This window comes from Phoxinus phoxinus (assembly GCF_949152265.1).
Source record: "Phoxinus phoxinus genome assembly, chromosome: 8".
NCBI lineage: Eukaryota > Metazoa > Chordata > Actinopteri > Cypriniformes > Leuciscidae > Phoxinus > Phoxinus phoxinus.
Window position 1 is genome coordinate 35,258,489 of NC_136883.1, and position 14,959 is coordinate 35,273,447.

Below are 14,959 nucleotides of genomic sequence, written 5' to 3' on the forward strand. Positions count from 1 at the left end.
AATAATCCACTCAATTATTATTGAATGAACATTTGGAATATTATAGAGCTGATTAAATAATGAGCTTTTATGTTTAGTTTAGCCAAGTCTCTCTCTTCCAAAAGACACATAAGGACAACTGTAAAAAAAAACAAAAAAAACACTACTATTCTCTTATTATTGTATCACAGTTTCACTCTTTATGCACTAGCTTATATTTTCTCAGCAATTCTGGAACAATTTGTTGCGGCGCTTCTAATGTTACTGACTCGCAGGATGAATCACTTCTGCTGTAGTATTATTCATGATTTGACACTTTAGAAAAAGTCTTATAAATGTGAATGCTTGACACAAAAGTGTGTACACTGTAAAAAAAAAATGTTGGTTTAACTTAAAAAAGCAAGTTAACTTGTTGCCTTAAAATTTGGAGTTCGTTGTAATTAAAAATGTGAGTTAATACAATGAAGAAAAATTATTTAATAAACAGAAACTCAAAATAGTATGTTATCTTCACACATCAGTTATCACAGTTGATTTGACAAAAGATAAAAATTTGTGATAACAAATCATGAAAATATTTGTTTACAGTGTGTGTGTGTGTACATATAGAAAAAAATGGCTAATTGGTGATTTGTGCAGGGATTAACTAATTGATGCTTTATTTGATGTTACTGAGTTTAGGGATGCCATACTTAAGTCAAGATTTTACCATTTAGAGGCAAACCAGAACCACTTGCTACCCCAAAGATATGAACCGTTGTACAAATACACCTGCATACATGTCTCATCTAGTTTCTAGATCATTCCTTGAACTTCATTCATTCAGGGTACGTTAAACGGACATTTCACCCCTCTCCGTTTTCAAAAATAACATTGTGCACACCTGTCAGTTTTTAGAAAAGTGTTTGTTTACACAAACCCGTGTGTATATGCCGTCTAGAGCATGCCAAACCTGTAGGTGGCAGTGTAACGAGAAGCTCAAGCCCACGTTAGCCAATCAGAATACAGAAAATACAGAAAAATCACATACTGTGACGTCGGCTGCCTAAAACTCAGTTTATATGCAAACAAAGTTTTCCAAAATCTCCACTCTGGCCGGAGTTTTTAGAAAGGATCGTTTTCAGAGGCGAATTCTCCGATTGCGTGTAAACGAAGGGAACAAACGAAGGGAAATGTCTCCATTTTTCAAAATAACCATGTACGTGTAAACGGGGCCTCAGAGCAACTCAACAGACACACTATTATTGCAAGTGGGACTGTTCTGTTAACCTCCGCTAGCAGCCTAAGTGGGAGTGGGACCCATTTTGACACAATTATAAATAATTCATGAGGGGCAATGAGCAGGATGACGCTGGTTTTTGAAAGACATCAACAAGGGAGATGGAAAAGAAAAGATGAGTCAGACAGTGTTTCTTCCTTTGGACATTAACAACAATTTCCGGGTAGTTTAATGAGGCAGATGATTATTTTTTGTTCAGATTACTTCATTTCGATGACATAAATAGGTAGAGTAAAATGCACAATTAGTGTTTGACATGAACACTAACACTTGTCCAGGACAACTGGATTTGTTAAAGGGGCAAAGTAAAGAGATTGTACTTGCCCGACAGGACAAGTAGTCAGTTTAAAACGTCAATAACTTAGCATCGAAACTTCAGTCATCATACATTTTCTAGCGAGAATGATTCTGATTTTATTATATTCAGTGTAAGCGGCGATTGATTGTGTTGAGGCTCGCCCAGCCTGTGTGTAAGAGAGACTCTCGTGGAGAATTCAGAAGAAATATATGCAACAACACACACAAAGAAACTCACAGAAGCTTATTGAAACACATTTCTGTACATTTTATAACATGATATAGTTAGGCAACATCACATGACCAAGAGTGGTGTTTTCCATCATGATTGCAAATATCACATTTATTTTATACAAAGTTGTTAATAGTAAGTGACTTACATTTTAGACACAATATTGGCGTTTTTTTCTAGCCTGGCTCCGCCCTCTTACGTACTTCCGCTCAATTTTCATTTTCCTTCAGTACTACGTCTGGGTTTGTTTGTGTTTATTTGCTATATTTGCGGGTTTTCTCCGTTCAATTTTTTACCGGTCCAATCAGCGAACAGAGGGAGTGTCTGAGAACGATGGCGTTGAGGTCGTGTGCTAGTTTGTGTTGAAGTTTCGTCACGACCAAACGTTAGCGATTGGTTACGGCAGATCCAGAGTGGCTCTGGGCAGATCCAATAGTTTTAAACTTCAACGTAGTACCCATCTTCAAGAAAGTTAACGCTTGTCAATGGAGAGAGGCCAGACTCTCTGTACAAATGAAATGTACGACAGTCTGGTAGAACCAGGCTAGGTTTTTTCTCCATTTCGCCAAAGAAAATAGTTCTGAACAAAGCCACAGCAGAACAGTTGCCATCTCCAAGTAACACACAGCGTTACTGAATGATTCAGTGTTTTTTAACGAATCGTGTGATTCAATGAGCCATTCATAAAGACAGAGTAAAATAAAAAAATATAACTGTTTGGAACACTTGGTGAAGGGAGCAATAAAACAATAGTTTCCTCATTATCCTTGAATATTACCATGAAAACAGTGCGGCGTCACCAATTCTGTTTATACGTTAACTCAAACTCTCTGTTCATCTAGCTTTAAAATGAATCACAAGGAATCGCTACTGGGTCACATGAACATAAACAAAAAAATTATCATATGTACCCTTTGCTAACAGACTTGTGGAAGGGCCCTTCGTGAAGGGATTCAGATATTTACAGTAATTTTGCTTGGGATGCCCCTACAAAAGGCGTCCCCTTTCCAAAGTGATGCCAAAAATGCCCCTACAAAAATGCCAAATTCGCCCAGTCACTAGTTTCATTCTTGAACGAATCAGCAATTTGAACAATTCGGCTAAATTTATGACTCATTCATTAAGACCGCCACCTACTGGTGGTTTAGTTTCATATTTAAAAGTATCATTGCATTTTTTCCAACATTTGATATTTATTCAAATATATTATTTAAAACATTATGAAATAAAACTATATCTCATAACATTGTTTATGCAGCTGTAAGTTAGCAGTGTAAATGCTACCTCTGAGCTTCTTTAAACTGTCTAAATAGTAAATGCCGCTTCTGTGTTTCCTCTGCAGTGGAAATATGGGTTTTTTTAAACTGATTTCATGTGATTGGTAGCAACTAACAACCATAAAGACCATTAAACTTATTGATAAAAAATGTACACATTTAATAAGATTTTAAAAAAATCCTCAGCGCTTCAGATCTGTACCCAGAGAAATGTTCTTGGAGATGTTCCATGCTAAATGTGGATATACGCTGTGGATGGTTTACTGCTGCTGAGGAGGAACTTTATAGCTGTGAGTGTTTGTGAGCTTTACTGTGTAGGAGGGCAGAAAGTGAGCTTAAAGATCAATAGAAAGACGGATGGAGCAAAAATCATTCTGAAAATAAGACTTAACTAAGTGATGACAATGGCAAAGAGTCATCACTAGCCATTTTTTCTTGGCTACACCCTCTTTTTTCCCCAAATTTTTTTATATTAAAGTATATATGTATATCAGAAATCAAAGGGATGGTTCGGAGTAATTTGAACCTAGGGTCCTTTGCACTATGACCTCGAGCCAAACACCCCCCAGAAGCTTTTTTACCCCCTTGGTCGAACATTATTAAAGGTAGAGCTTATTTACAGGTATCAGCCGAATGGTTTAGTGCAGGCGCTAATGGATCCAAGGTTGTAAAATTTTGAAAAGCCCTTAAAAGTCTGGTGTTGCTGAAAAAGTTTTTTGGTATATCCACATTTTTTATTATATTTTCAAGTGTTGACAAATTAGTGTTAACTAATAATTGATGCAAACTGGCACTACCAACAAAATATTTGTGCACTCCTGGAACTGGGCGTCGTTACACTACATCCTTATGCATCGCTTTCTGCCAGGACTTTTACGGGCTTTTCCCAAATCACGGAAGTGACCTCGATGTCCGTGTTAGCGGTAGCATAAGTGTTATTTAAATAAACTCCTGATGTACTTACACACTCTCCAATGCCTTGTTTTATGAGTACAGAACCTATTTGTACTACTGTAGAGGTTTGGTGCCATTCCAGGCATTATTATTGGAGTAATTTACGAGATATAACATTCGGATCCATTAGCGCCCGCACTAAGCCATTCGGCTGATACCTGTAAATAAGCTCTACCTTTAATAATGTTCGACCAAGGAGGGAAAAAAAGCTTCTGGGGGGTGTTTGGCTCGAGGTCATGGTGCAAAGGACCCTAGGTTGAAATTACTCCGAACCATCGCTATAAAATCATCCAATTATTAAGCTATGTTTCTATCTAAAGTTGTGAATTTAACTTGGAAGTATCACATAAAACATTTGCATTTGTTTCCATCCCATGTGTTCAAGAGAAAAAAATCAGAAATTGAAGCAACATAACTAATAAAAATGGCTTCAAATCAGGGAACCCACTGTGACTCTTTTTTCCTACATAATAAATTACTTGCAATAATAAATTGCTTGTAATTTCAATGTATTTTTGTATACAAATATTTGTATACATATATTTTTTAAAAAGACCATGATGTCATTGGCCCGGCATTGTGAAGCACTTCATCATCACAACAAATTACCGTGTCTCCACTCCATAAACCCTGATGTGGCGTTTTTTATTTTTTATTACAGATTCTTGTGTGGCACACGAGGACGGAAAAACCTGTCCTGGTAAATGAAGGCAAGAAAGGCTTCACAGACCCAAACGTGGAGATCTGACATCTGCTTCATCACCGGTAATGAAAAAGCAATCTGTTCAGACTTAATCACGGCGTCACTGAGCGAATATAAGGGTCATTGAAGGACACGAGATCATGTGTTTAAAGCGCATCTGGCCCTGCTAAGTGGCGGAAGTGTGGCTCTGTACAGATGTACCACTGAATACTCCTCTTACTTTGTGTTGCAGGGATGCTTCCAGCGGGACCCAAAAAGGGAATGGCGGGAAGTTATTACCAATTACCACATTTTTGTACAGTTTGGATGCTTTTTCCTGTAAAACCACAACTTAATGAGTTCAACAAGATGGACCAATTATTCTAAAGCACAGATAGTCTTTTTAAAAGGCAATATCATCAGTATTTTGCGAGAACAAAACTGGAAGGCGCTAGCCACGCCGAGACTGACAGAAAATTGTGGTGTATATTGATGAGGGAACATCTGAGAACTGTTATAACTTCCTGGATTTTATGAACTCTCCATTAAGAAGAGACAAAAAATATCTCAAAGGCTGACTAAGAGCGAATGGTCATCAGTTTGAGAACGTTAATGTTTCTTCTTGTCTTACAGACTGATACTTAAACGTAAAGAAGGGAATGTCTTCTTTTTTTTATATAATATGTATTATTAAGTTTGTTTTTGTTGTTTACATCACTGTCTTGCTAGCACAGCACTACTGATATTTTGCCTCAATACAAGTTCAGCGTCACTCTGCGGTATTAAACCAGTTCTCTCATATACCAGGGCTAGCTGCTATACTGGATTTAGCGATTACAAGGTTGTAACACGGTCCTCATGACTAAGACCTAAATTATATGAATAGCACTTGAATTTGTTCCTCTGTGTCCATTGTTCCTGTTAGGACATGCGTTGTACATATAACTTAAAGATGAACAATCAGAGACTTTAAAATAAAGTGATCTAGCGTTCAACAGAACAAGCAATGTAACTACTGTATTTGTACTTCAGTTTAAAGTAAGTATCCATAGTTTTAGTTTACTATTACAACATTCATAATACTTCACTCATGTTCACAGAGGTCCTACCAAAGGAGACGGAGCTGATGGGTTTAGGGTTGTACAATGTTAGTCTTCAGTATTAATTGAGCTAGCCTTCAAGAGCAGCACAGAGGAGGCCTCGGTAAATATTCAGATGTATTTATGTGTCAAGCCGAAGCTTTGGGCTTTGCAGAGGAAATCTGTCTTGAAGACATGTTGCTGCACTAATGAAGCTAAAGCTGAGACACCTGGGAATCTAGAGCGAACAGAATCTCTGCTTGCAAAAAGCAAAGCTATTTTCTTATATCAAAATAACTATGAGCATGTGAATATTCAAGGCACATCACTGCACATGTGCAAACAATCTTAACATGTACTAATATTATGATACATCTGACCTGATTAGCATTAGACTAAATCTCTTTAAACCGTGTTTTATAGACCCAAAATCGTTTATTTCGTATGGTGCGATCCTGGTGTCAAGGGAAATCACGTCTCCATTAGGACCCCAAGTAATACCACTTTTAATGTGTACTCTCCTTCGTGCCTGAATAAAATGACTACAAAGTCACATTGTAATTTAAACTACGTTATAATTACTATTCATGTATGTTTTAGTTTCCTTACATACTAGCATGGCACACAGATACACAATTAGCCTGATTAGCTTACACACTATGCACTTGCACTTACCCTACATGTATTCACAATGATCTTTAATGTAATTACGTAAGTTAATTAATTTATTATTATACATTATGTCTAACTTGTTTTATAATGCACTAAACAGTAAGCAATTATATGCATATTTTAAATGAATATAATTTGTGTGTACTTATAACTATTAAAGGCTATTTTTGCTGATATTCAATCAGCCTTGTATTGTTACAATGTTGGTAGTAAAGAGTGCACATTGTTAATTCACATATACTAATGACATTGCAACAATACAGAGCCAAAAATCTGTCAAAATTGCCCTTTAACTGATAGTTGATGGAGACCTGATTTCTCACGACATTTTCTCAAATTGTACAACAAAACAGCATTAGACTGGATTTAATCAGAGTGCGAAGGAAAACTATCAATAATTTGATTCTAAACACCTAACGGAAGTTATAAATAAATAATTAAATTATACATTTTTCATAATTAGTCATTTTTCTGCATGTTTTCAGGTATTTATTAACCACAGCATGGTCAATAGGTGGAGGGTGAATGCTCAGGCTGTGTCGCTCCTTTACTGGAGACACAGTAGATTCACAAACAAAGTCATAGTTCATTTTAAACTTCCACTAGAGGGCCAAGCGTGACAGTCGTAGACAGTGAAAAGTTGGCTAGCCGTGGTCACACTAGACTTCGAAGATGCGAAATTTCTATGGACACTGGGATAGTTGCAATATGATATCACACTCTGCGGAGTATTTTTTTTTTTTTTTTTAACAATACATCAAAAAGGTAAAAAAAAAAAAAAATGCAATCTACTCAGATTTAAAGTTTGCGCTCTTTCGTTTCAGCCAAGAGGTGCAGTGGCGTATCAATCTTCTATTGGTCACACTTGATACGAATTCGAATCTGACAAAATGTAGCACAACCCTTTAAGTATAACGTTACTTAGCTTTTTACCCATATGCTAGGACGTGTATGGAAGCTTGTTTTCGAATAAAACACTTTAAAAGATAAATGCGACTTTTTTATCGCAATTGCGAGTTTATATCTTTCAATTCTGACTTTATAGCAATTGCGACTTCAGAATTGTAAGATGTAAACACAATTGACCGTTCGCAAAGACCCGCCCCCCTTAGTTACTGTCGCTATGTCCAACAAGCTACGCCGCTCTCACACCACACCATGTTCTCACACAGTGAAAAATACATCGCAGAGCAGAGAGGAGACTGACAACACGCTGACAGACCAGGTTACTTTTTGGTTACTTTTGATATTAAACAAAGTCTCACCTTTCAAATTTGGTCATTTTTTAAAAGACATTTAAACAATAAATACCGTTTTGTGGCTCTTTAACGTGTGTGACAGATCGCTGTGTCGCCTCAGTTAAAGCTGCTCGTGAACCGATCATCTTTTCCTTCTAGTTCATTTATAGCATCAAATAAACATGAATGAACATCAGAAGGAATGTTGTTTTAACCGCGGAAAGGCGTCAGTACACTCCGCTTCTCAAGTTCAAATCCTCCAATGTTAATCTACTAACTCTCCTGACTGCTTTGTCCGACAAAATGGCGGATGACGAAGTATAATTGGTCAGATCACCTGTCAATCAAGCTCATTGCGAAGGGTCAATTGTGAGAGAAAAAAGTCAGAATCGTGAGATAAAAAAGTAGTAATTACCTTTTTTATTCTGTAGCAGAAACAAGCTTCCATACATGTGTACCAAAAATCACCCAGAACAATTCTTGTTTTTGTAGTGTTTATTATAAATGATTTATCAGTGCCCTCATAATCTTTAATCAAAATGACTTCTCCCTCTCGACACAACACCTCTTCTCCTCTCTGAGGGCGGGGCAACCTGTCACTCAACATGAGATCCACCAATAGCAAACCACAACTATCCCTGATGGACTAAATCAAGTCCCGCCCTACATTTTTCCTTGTTCGAGAAGCCGATTCACTTGGATATATACAACACAACAGGGAAGGAAAGACTAGCGCAACTTACGTTTCATGCCGACTTTAAGCATTCGCATCAAAACTGAAATACACTTTGGGTTTTAGACTGGCTTCAAGTCTCATGACGTTGGTTAAAGTTTTAAAAAAACATACTGTAAACACCTATGGCATGAAATACAAAATATACTTCTTAACCCTGAGCACAAAAATTAAACAATATCTCTCCAGCTGTTTCATGTTTCATCTGGAAAACACATTTACGGGTAATGTCGAGTTTTGCTGCATTACTTGTAGCTATACATAAAAACATGGTCAAGCACAAATACTTCATATGTCTGACCTTAGACCATTATTTGAGGAACAGAAGGTCTCCGCTAGTATTTTATCAATGCCATTTCAATGTTGTCAAAATATTTGAAAGGGTTAATAATTATTGATACTTTAAAAACCCATAATTAGCTCATCAATCAGTTGTGAGTCTTAGCACATGTTTAATGGAAGAAAAAAATATTTTTCACACAACCTCCTCCTAGTGGGATGTGATGGATTATTGCTCTAGGATGTTTCAGGAAAAGCGACTCCTCATTTCTTTGTAATTTCTGAAGTTTGTGCGAATCAAAGACTTCACTGAGCACACACACACACAACTCTGTGCTCTTATCTACGGCTAACAAAGTACCACATCCCTACTGCGTTTCAAAAGCCTCTTGAGCTCTCGGAGGCCTTCAGACAATACACACGCAGACTGATGAAGGACAGGGGACCGCCATTAAACTGAAAGAACACTTCTATCTATTTATTTATTTATTTATTTTTCCATCTTGCATCTTTTATTGTGCAATTAGCCAGCTCAGTCCATTAAAAGATGAAAACCATAGGAAAAAAAGAGGACATCATTCTAGTATTTTTGACACTCTTTCTGGCCGCACTTTTATTTGATTCAGATCTGTGTTTCCAGCTCTTCATTAGTCTGTGGTCACACGGGTCAACTTCTCTGCAGGTTTGTTTTCATTTCATGCTCTGAAAAACCACTTCTACCCTTTCTTTCCAGAGCACATGAGTGCACGTCTGCTAACAACACAAGACAATGACTGTCACCTGTTAGTTGCTAGAATAAAATCGTTTGCTTCAGAACAAGAACACATTAGCAAAATATAAAGATGACATTTGAACATGTGAATTCATTCTTTAAAAAAAAATGCCTTCTAGACTGTTTCTTTTTTTTTTAACAGCTACATCTGTTTGTGTCAGATGCTGCCACAAAACCCCCACTTAATGTATTGTTGAGGAAAAACAACTGTTGTACGAGGTTTATGTATTTATTCTATATTGATATATTTATGTATTTATTTACATTGCAGTCTTTTCTTATGAAGCTGAAAATATAAAACGCCTGCATCTGTTTCTTTCTTATCCGTATGAAACACAAACAGCACAGGTCCGTGTGTTTTCTCATTCTGCTGCTGAACTGGGACTTGATCGATGGACTGAACAAAACATGCGGCTCATTAAAAGCTGTTGACGAAACCACCGTAGGTCACGACCTGCAGCACAAGCCTCATCTCTCCTGATTTACAGATCTATACATCTGATTCCAATACACATTAGCACAGTTGTATAATCATCCAAAATCATGCCAGGTTGTTTGGTCATTTATTTTTGTAAAAGTGATCAGATTTTCCACATTGCCCACCAAGTGCTTTTGCTGAAATGAGTATGTTTGCCCAAAAACACCCACTTTCATCTTCTCTCTTAATTGCAAGCTGCAAGATTAAACTTTTTTCTTTTTTCTTTTTTGCATGTTGCTCTTGTAAATGTTCTTATTTTTGTTCCACAGATCATCTCAGAACGAAAGAGAATAAAAATGTCAGAAAATAATAAATGTGTTAGGAAAAAAGACCATGTGGTTTGAGTTATTGAATGTAGCTATAATGAATTGTTTTGATTTACACATGCATGTAATTTTTTCAGTGATATGTTTATATGTTTGCGATACAGTGAATTGTAACGTACTTCGTCTACTCCTTACTCTTTTTCATGCTAATAGGATTTTCTTTCAGTTTTTCCCCTCCGTTTGGCCTAAAACACTGTTTGTGGTCATCCAGTTTGAAATCCCATATAAAAAAAACAAGTCGACACCATTATCCATTATGACTAAAAGTTTGCTAAGAAGTATTTCTTATTAAAGCAAGGTGGTATTTGACACTGGTAATTGTATCCATAGCAGACTGGTGGGAGTGGCCTTGGATGACACCATGCCCAGTGCATTATGGGTAAGTTTTCCTACCCATCTGGCAAAAGAAAAGACAAAAGCCTTTTTATTCTGTTTTCTCTAGTCAGGCAGCACCGATTAAAAAAAAGTATATATATCACCTTTCTACTGAATAGGCAGCCAAGTTTTATTGAAAGCCCATTTTGACAGCAGTGAAGCCAGCTGTGTTACTATGAGTAATGATTAGCTCTAAATGTAGCCCATGCATGTGATTAAACCAGGATTAGGTCTTAGTTCAATTAGGACATTTAAAGGGTTAGTTCTCCCAAAATTTTTAACTCAATCAGTAATTACTCACCCTCATGTTGTTCCAACCCAGTAAGACTTTCGTTCATCTTTGGAACACAAATTAAGATATAGAGGGTTTTCACTACACGTCATCAATCCGGAAGTCGGCCATTTTGGAGGCACTGAACGTAAACAATGCCACTGAACTGAACAGACTCGCAAAATTGGCTGATTATTGCAGCTGAAAAATGGTCGAGTTTTGGTCTGTACTAATCGGTCGCACCGGGAAAAAACAGTTCTATAGACTGTCAAAAGTTAAAGAGAAGAGTGCAAAAAACTGATGAAAGAAGGCGTTAATGGTTGAGAGAGTAACGTTACAGCATCAGCCACGTGTGTAAATGAAGCGTTGACTATGGCTAAAATGTTGACGTAATTAACTATGGCTACATTCACACTGTCAGTCCAAATCCGATTATCTTTGTATCTAAAATGAAACTGAATAAAAACAACTGTTCAGATCCGATTTGTGTGTCCATGCAGCTCTTTGGCAATGATGTTGCGCTGATGGAGGGGTTTGCATTTGCGTTGATGGAGGGGTTTGCATTTGCAATAGAGATGTTGTCTTATTTAAATTTTACAACATGGAAATGTGTAGCCACCGCACTGGACTACTGTGTCTTGAGCCTGCGGCAGAACTGTAGGAGGCTGGGATGTACAGCTTTTTCTACGCGCCGGTTTTAAAAATAATAATTTTCTGCTCGTCCGGCACTTTGCAACAACACTGCCTTGTTTCGACAGCGACTTTCAGCATGTTCCCTATAACAACGTCTGACGTTTACATTTTACGTGGCGTGAGAGTCACATACACTGTAAAAAACTATTTTCATGATTTGTTATCACAACTTTTTATCTGTTTTCAAATCAACTTCGATAACTAATGTAATTGTTCTTCATTGTATTAACTTAATTTTTAATTAATATGAACTCCAAATTTTAAGGCAACAAGGTAACTTGCTTTTTTAAGTTAAACCACCATTTTTTTTTACACGCGAAATCCAATCAGAGCGTTACTGAAGCTGATGTCCTGATATGTGATTTTATTTTAATAGGATTTCAAACCACATATGGATGTAGCTTGAAACGGATTTCATGTGCTTTTTTGGACTGACAATCTATAGCCTATGTCGGAATAAGAAATAGAAGGAAGAATTGCAGTAAGGGCTAGAGAAGCTAGCTCGTTCAGATCTTTACCACATATTAACTTTAGTTTGTTAAATTTTCTCGCTCTTTCCTGCTTACTAAGTCCTTCTCTATATTATTTCGCAGCTTCCACGTGTTTTTCCGTGGTTTATTACACCGTGTCCTAACTACACGCGACGCGATAAAATTCCAGCGACAGCAAGTGTGTCTGTCCACACTAGACGCGACACGACTGTGAGACGCCACACGTCAATCAAAAATCACAGCCATTCAGAACAGCGTGTGGGCGGAGTCTCTCTGTGAAAGCGCACTGCTGGCCCGCACTCGCATTGGAAATGGGTAAGGAAAGGATATAATCAAATCAAGAAATAACATTATTAAAAATCAAAACATTAACAAAATATACTCATTGACTAATTTTGTTATGAAGTACAGTTGTATGTTTGCATAGAATTCAGTTTGAACGCTATATTATATGCTTTCAAAATCTGAGGTAAATTATCCATTATCGCTTGTGGCACAGTGACCTATTTTATAACTAAAAATAAATAATTTGTACCCATAACCAGTGTAATTTCTTCATATGACAATCAGTTTATTCAATCTTGTTCATAGGGAAATTATCCATCCCGTCTGTGTGGGCGGATCTGTCAGCCGCGACGTCGCAGAAATAGGAACCGTTTCTAAATTAGAAACTTCGCGTGTCAACGTCGCGTCTGGTTAGGACAAAAACTCTGATTAACATGGAAAAGATACCTTTTATCGCGTGTCGCGGCGTCGCGTCGCGTGTAGTTAGGACACGGTGTTAGTGTAACACCGTGTCCTAACTACACGCGACGCGATAAAATTCCAGCGACAGCAAGTGTGTCTGTCCACACTAGACGCGACGCGACTGTGAGACGGCACACGTCAATCAAAAAATCACAGCCATTCAGAACAGCGTGTGGGCGGAGTCTCTCTGTGAAAGCGCACTGCTGGCCCGCACTCGCATTGGAAATGGGTAAGGACATAATCAAATCAAGAAATAACATTATTAAAAATCAAAACATTAACAGAATATACTTATTGACTAATTTTGTTATGAAGTACAGTTGTATGTTTGCATAGAATTCAGTTTGAACGCTATATTATATGTTTTTAAAATCTGAGGTAAATTATCCATTATCGCTTGTGGCACAGTGACCTATTTTTAACTAAAAATAAATAATGTGTACTCATAACCAGTGTAATTTCTTCATATGACAATCAGTTTATTCAATGAGATCTCTGTGTGGGCGGATCTGTCAGCCGCGACGTCGCAGAAATAGGAACCGTTTCTAAATTAGAAACTTCGCGTGTCGCCGTCGCGTCTGGTTAGGACAAAAACTCTGATTAACATGGAAAAGATACCTTTTATCGCGTGTCGCGGCGTCGCGTCGCGTGTAGTTAGGACACGGTGTTACAATGTGTTCAGTAGTACATAAACAGTGCAATCCATGCTGTTGTTTACTTCCGAGTGCCTCCATAATGGCCGCGCATCCGGGTTACCGCCCACAACGTGACGTCGGTGAAAACCCTGGTGAAAACCCTAAACTAGCCGACAGAAAGTTATTAAAGACATCGTTAAAATAATCCAAGCGACTACCGAGGCTCAACCATAAATTTATCAAGCGACGAGAATACCATTGAAAACTATTTAAAATATATTGTGTATAAAACAGACCCAAGGGAATAGCAATCAATGTAAGTGGGGAACGAAAATCGGTGCTTTTGAAAGAGCCATGCCTTTGAACAGCAAATGTAATGGCCCAGGAAAATATTCACAAGATCTGTTGCATCATAAAACACCAGGCAGCCGACGGTCTCTAACAGTCAGACTCAAGCTGTTGTTGTGACAGATTTCATCAAATCTGCTATAATGTTCCTGTTTGTACTCATCATTTATGCTAATCAGACCCATTGCTATGGCACATACAGATTTGAATATTGTTGTTGTTATGTTCTTTGACAACATTTAATCTGTATTCCAGATTCTGACTGTCATATAACAATCAATGCAACATTGCACAAGAATGTTGTTGTTAAAAGGAATTTACTTTGATAAAGAAAGTTGAACACCTCTTTTGGATCAAATAAATAAATACTGTAAGTGTTATGGAAATACAGCATATGCTGCATCTGTTGGTCATATAAAAGGCCCCTAAAATACCTGATTTCTCTCTGACAATTTGCCAAGCCACCTCAGAGAACTGTTACTGTAAACTGAGACAACGATGAGCATCAACGCCCCAAAACAGGGAATTAACAACAACAACAACAGAAGCCATTTTAAGAATCGCCAAGAATAGTATTGAGCTAAAATATGAATGCATATGTTTAATTTGGTCGTGATACTATGAGATCTGATTAAGCGCAATTTACAGGAAGCAGAGATGATATTATTTGTTATCTTTTATATAGAAATAAAAGGGGGATTTGCTTCAATAATAGAAGAGGAAGAAATGTATCTGATCCCCAAAAGGTCAGTGATTACTGGAGTGATAAATGGAGGGAGCGAACAAGAGCCACTATGAGCAAATTGCCTAAAAATGGGCTCTGGCAGTCTTGACCTTTGTGTGATTGTGTAATTGCTTTGAGAGCTTTATATCATGCTGAATGTAACATACAAACAGCTTCAGCTTACCAGAATATAATTTGGTAATATAATAATTCATGATATGATTTTCCCTATGAGTCCAAGGTACAAAGATACAATATTGTAAGATTAAGAGTCACAGGGTTCCTGTGTAGCGCCAGTGAGATGCTCATTAATCTCTCAAAACATGTCCTCATCATATCTCACCCATATATATATAAATATGTAAATATATATATAAATTCACTTCATTGATTCATCT

At 37.3% G+C, this 14,959-nt stretch overlaps 1 protein-coding gene across 7 annotated transcripts in view; it reads left to right on the top strand.

Annotated features, from left to right (window-relative positions):
- b3gat1a (beta-1,3-glucuronyltransferase 1 (glucuronosyltransferase P) a) overlaps positions 1-10,274 on the top strand; it is a 103,077-nt gene extending 92,803 nt beyond the window's left edge. For 6 of the 7 annotated variants that reach the window (XM_079621035.1, XM_079621039.1, XM_079621038.1 and 3 more), the window contains 2 exons: positions 4,680-4,783; positions 4,954-7,210. In XM_079621035.1, the coding sequence (XP_079477161.1) occupies positions 4,680-4,766 (87 nt within the window). In that variant the 3' untranslated portion in view covers positions 4,767-4,783; positions 4,954-7,210. Of the gene's footprint in view, positions 1-4,679; positions 4,784-4,953 lie in introns of all 7 variants that reach the window. The other variant, XM_079621040.1, reaches the window with a different exon arrangement.
- The last annotated feature ends 4,685 nt before the right edge of the window (positions 10,275-14,959 follow it).